The 4,942-nt window shown below is 46.3% G+C and overlaps 1 protein-coding gene across 1 annotated transcript; it reads left to right on the top strand.

Annotated features, from left to right (window-relative positions):
- The first annotated feature begins 203 nt into the window (after window positions 1–203).
- Window positions 204–4,695, top strand: MUC21 (mucin 21, cell surface associated). The gene is made up of 3 exons (XM_086369464.1): window positions 204–486; window positions 2,873–3,921; window positions 4,279–4,695. Exons 1-3 carry the CDS (start codon window positions 423–425, stop codon window positions 4,465–4,467), a joined length of 1,302 nt encoding a protein of 433 aa, XP_086225590.1. The 5' UTR covers window positions 204–422; the 3' UTR covers window positions 4,468–4,695.
- Window positions 4,696–4,942: the final 247 nt, after the last annotated feature.

Genomic DNA, 4,942 nt, shown 5'->3' with positions numbered 1-4,942 from the left:
TGCCTAGTGTGATCACATCATTCTCCTTTCTCACCTTCCTCTTGACCCCCAGCCTATTCCTTCCCAGACTCAGTATTGTTTTGTTACTTGTTCACAGTTGGTTGAAAAACAGGTCAATTTCCCAACTCCTCCCCAACCTATATGAAGCTATAAAGGCCCCTGCAGCTTATCCATGATAAAGAAAGAGGCAACAACATCGTGTGAAGAAAGCTTAAGTAGCCCAGGGATCTCATCTCCCACCACTCAAGCTCAAGATTCTTTCCAAGCACATATACTTAGGAGACCTAAGCTCTTGGAAGCTCCAGCCTTTATCTCTTCACCTTGGACTCTCCTTTCTCAAGATACTGTTCTTTGTCTTCTAGGTCTTGGCCACATCTGGGATCCAAGCACCTTGTTTACCAGCCACGAAGAGGAAGATCAAGATGCAGAAAAGAAACATTTGCCTTAAGTATTGCTTACTGTTGCATCTCCTGCTATTACAACATGGTGAGTGCTTTTCTTTAAAGGTGGGTGGTCTGTGAACTTTTGAGAGATCATGGGAGATGATGATCACCACTAGGAACAGCTCTGGTTTTCCTCCATAGACTGAGGGTCATTTCACTCCGATCACTTCAGTCTAATAAGGTATCACCCAGGAGGCAGTCAAGCACAGTGCTTAGAACTGTGGCCTTGGTGTCCAGTTGTCAATGTCTGAATCATGGCTCCATCTGTTACCTACGCACTTTAGGTTAGTTAGCTGCTCTGTGCCTCCGTTTATGCATCTATAAAATGGCAATAATCCATGAGATATGGCTAGAGGGCTAAACATTAGTAACAAGAAGAATTGACTTGTTTAAAAATATCCCTCTTCTATATTCTATAGACTTAATTTTTCTCCTGTCCTTAACCCTGATTCCCCAGTCAGCCTAAGTCAGCCTCAGACCAAGGAGAAAAGGATTTAAGAGTCGAAACGAACCCCCACTCTGTTCCACACTTCTGACACTCTATTAAACACTCCTTGGGCCATCTTCTATTGTGCAACTAGGAAGCATGGCTTCTTAGAGAATCCTTTAATTTTTATTTTGGCTGTGCCACATGGCTTGCAGGATCTCAGTTCCCCAAACAGGGAATGAACCTGAGCCATTTGGCAGTGAAAGTGCCGAATCCTAACCACTCGACCCTAGGGAACTCCCTGAGAATTCATCATTTTGAATCAAAATTAGCCCTCATAGAATTTTGATGCACCTATTCTGTTCTTCAAAACTTCTCAGATAAATCCATTTCCTCTTTTACATATCACCCCTACTCTTGTTTATCTCCATTTCTTTTTTAAAATTATACCTTATGTGTGTATGTGTTTTTGGCTGTGCTGGGTCTTCCTTGCTGTGAGCGGGCTTTCTCTAGTTACAGCAAGGGAGGGCTACTCTCTAGTTGCTGTGCTTGGATTCTCACTGTGGCAGCTTCTCTTCTTGTGGCTTGAGGGCTCTGGAGTACACAGGCTTCAGTAGTTGCGGTACATGGGTTTAGTTGTGGGAAGTGGGCTTAGTTGCCCTGTGGCACCTGGAATCCTTCCACACCAGGGATCAAACCTGTGCCCCTGCTTTGGCAGGCACACTCTCAACCACTGGACCACAAGGAAGTCCTCATCTCAGTTTCTTATTTAGTTTTATTCATGATTCTGATCTTAACTTCAATTTGTACTCCATTGCAGACTTCAGCAGGGAGCGGGGCTTTCCCCAAATAGAACTAAATTCTAATCATATATTATATAGCTCAGTACGTAAAGCATCTACCTGCAATGCAGGAGACCTGGGTTCAATCCCTGGGTTGGGAAGTTCCCCTGGAGAAGGAAATGGCAACCCACTCCAGTATGCTTGCTGGAGAATCCCATGGACAGAGGAGCCTGGCAGGCTACAGTTCATGGGATCCCAAGAGTCAGACACAACTTAGTGCTTTCTTTCTTCCTTTCTAATCCTATGTTAGTTCAAATAAGCCCGAGGGGAAAATACACCTGTGTGGGGTGAGGTGATAGGCACTCAGGTCCGAGTTAGTAGTAAAATGAACCAGAAATGAGATAAATTTCATGTGGGGAGCCTGAGTGTCTTTGTCCTTCAGGGTAGTGAGAGGCAAAAACAGGCACAAACTTAACTCCACCTGAGCCTTCAGGAAGGTGGAAATGCTTCCCTGTACCTGTAGATTTTGATTTGCAGACCTTAATCCTGGGAGAGCTTTTATATTTCAGCTACATATAACTTGTTCTTTTTCGATCTTTGCCTTGTGCTCAGGAGCTCCTGGAACTTAAATACATATATAATCACCCAGATACCTAGTCTCATCTCAGATTCTGATTCATTTAGTCTGGAGTGGTTTGCCTAGAAATCTTTATTTTTAACAAGCTTCCCAGATAATTCTGATATAGATGTTTTCTGAATAACACAGAAATATTTTTCAAGAAAGAAGCTATACCAATTTAAAAGTGAATTAGCCAATATACACATTTCACCTGGGTTCTACAATTCCTTTATAATACTTTTTATCTGCGTTAAATATTGTACAGCAGTTGATGGAATAAGCTCATTCTCAGTGAAATTAGTTCATGTAACCCAGGTTTTAGAGGTGGATGTGGAGGATGACTTAGCTTGGTGGTTAAAAATGCAGATTCAATAGCCTCGGTTCAAATTCCTGTTCTACTACTTACTAGCTGTATAAACTTGGGCAAGTGTCAACATTTCTAAGCCTCAGTTTTTTCATCTTAGCTGTTGATAATAATAATATCTATTTCACTGGGCTGTAGTGAAACATTAAATAGAATTATCCAGGTAATGAATTTAACCAGGCATTGAGCAGAAAGTATATATGCTCAATATATGTCATCATTTATAATTATCATTAGGCATAACCTCCAGTAATACTAGCACAGCTGTCAACAATGAATCCAGCCCAGCTTCCAGTGAACCCGATACAGCCACCACTGGATCCAATGCAACCTCCAGTGAGACTAGTATAGCCTCGAACACTGCATCCGGCACGACCCATGGTGGTCCTAGCACAGCCACTAATGCTGGATCCCAAGGGACCTCCAGTGGATCCAGCACCACCTCCAGTACTGAATCCAGCGTGACCTCTGGAGTGTCCAGCACAACCTCTGACACTGGATCTAGCATGACCTCTGAAGAGTCCAGCACAACCTCTGATACTGGATCCAGTGTGACCTCTGGAGAGTCCAGCACAACCTCTGACACTGGATCTAGCATGACCTCTGGAGAGTCCAGCACAACCTCTGACACTGGATCCAGTGTGACCTCTGGAGAGTCCAGCACAACCTCTGATACTGGATCCAGTGTGACCTCTGGAGGGGCCAGCACAACCTCCAGTACTGGATCCAGTGGGACCTCTGGAGGGGCCAGCACAACCTCCAGTACTGGATCCAGTGGGACCTCTGGAGGGGCCAGCACAACCTCTGATACTGGATCCAGTGGGACCTCTGGAGGGGCCAGCACAACCTCTGATACTGGATCCAGTGGGACCTCTGGAGGGGCCAGCACAACCTCTGATACTGGATCCAGTGGGACCTCTGGAAGGACCAGCACAACCTCCAGTACTGGATCCAGTGGGACCTCTGGAGGGGCCAGCACAACCTCTGATTCTGGATCCAGTGGGACCTCTGGAAGGGCCAGCACAACCTCTGATACTGGGTCCAGCACAGCCTCCAGTGGGACCAGCACGGCCTCCAAAACTGGATCCAGTGCAACCACAGGAGGCTCTGATACATCTTTTCCAACTGGAACACACACAACTTCTAACAAAAGTAGCACAAGTGCTGGAACTCCAGTGGAGGATGTGAAGCCCAGTGGGTCCCTGAAGCCATGGGAAATCTTCCTCATCACTCTGGTCTCAGTTGTAGTGGTCGTGGGATTCTTTGCTGGGCTCTTCTTCTGCGTGGTGAGTGCCTAATACGTAGGAAAGTGCCTGGGGGAAGGAGTAGCAGGAACAGAAGGAAATGAAGTGTAAATAGTAGGACCATCAAGTTAGGGGTGAGTAGGAAAGAAAGATCAGGAGAAAGGTTCTAAAGAGAAACAGCAAGTTAGAAACAGAGGAACCAATCAATGTGCAGAGGAAACTATTGACTTGTGGGGAAAGGAGGGCAAAAGAAGAAATAAAGACTGTAAAGACTGGTGAAAGAGCTACCATGTGAGGGAGATGGTTTAAAGGGGGAGAAGATTCCAGCAAAAGTCCCTGGTGAAGGCTTGCTGGGGGTAGGGGACCCAATTCTGAAAGGATTCTGCCTTCTTTTTCTAGAGGAACTCCCTGTCCCTGAGAAATGTCCTTGACACAGCTGTCTACCGCCCCCATGGCCCCAACCTCGGCCGGGGCCCTGGAGGGAATCACGGAGCCCATCACAGGCCTGGGCGGAGCCCTGCCAGGTCCTGGAACAGACCCATATCCTCAGTAACCATGGAGATGAGAGAAAGTCACAGTGGGTTCTGAGCGGCTGCTGAAGCCATGGAGCCACATTCCTCAGAGAGAAAGCCAGCCTGGGGGACCAGAGATCTGAGTGTTCTTTCATTCGTCCCCAGGAGCCCCTTCTCAGCTTCATTTGGGTCTCTGCCAGGCTTGAGGAAGACACTTCCTCTTTCTCTCTTGCTTTTACCAGATGTTGGGAAGAGACTCTGTTGGTCTTTAAGCTATGAAATAAACACATGAAATTAAATCACAGAGAGAACTTGTGTGTGCACATGAGTGGGTATCTGCCGCGCTGAATTGAATCTCCCAGTTGTATGAGAGAACCCCATGCCGGAATCCACTTGGCATTCAGAATCTCCATGGTAAAATTTGGACACCTCATTCATATCTGTCCCCTTTTTCTAATCCTTTTTGCCCCAAGCAGGAACCCTATGTCCACAAGACTCTCCCAGACTGACAAAACTGAATTGGGAGGGATGAGAAAGGAGGGCAGCTGCCA

This window comes from Bos grunniens, chromosome 23 (genome assembly GCF_055505025.1).
Source record: "Bos grunniens cultivar Pamir isolate PY7600 chromosome 23, Bosgru_T2T1.0, whole genome shotgun sequence".
Classification (NCBI taxonomy): Eukaryota; Metazoa; Chordata; class Mammalia; order Artiodactyla; family Bovidae; genus Bos; species Bos grunniens.
This window is presented reverse-complemented; position numbering and strand designations above follow the sequence as displayed.

What these genes read in the sequence shown, in the direction of transcription:
- MUC21 (XM_086369464.1), top strand. Translation starts at nt 423, where the DNA reads ATGCAGAAAAGAAACATTTGCCTTAAGTATTGCTTACTGTTGCATCTC. An exon ending in TCTCCTGCTATTACAACATG is followed by an intron (nt 487 to 2,872) that starts GTGAGTGCTTTT and finishes AATTATCATTAG; the next exon opens with GCATAACCTCCAGTAATACT. An exon ending in CTGGGCTCTTCTTCTGCGTG is followed by an intron (nt 3,922 to 4,278) that starts GTGAGTGCCTAA and finishes TTCTTTTTCTAG; the next exon opens with AGGAACTCCCTGTCCCTGAG.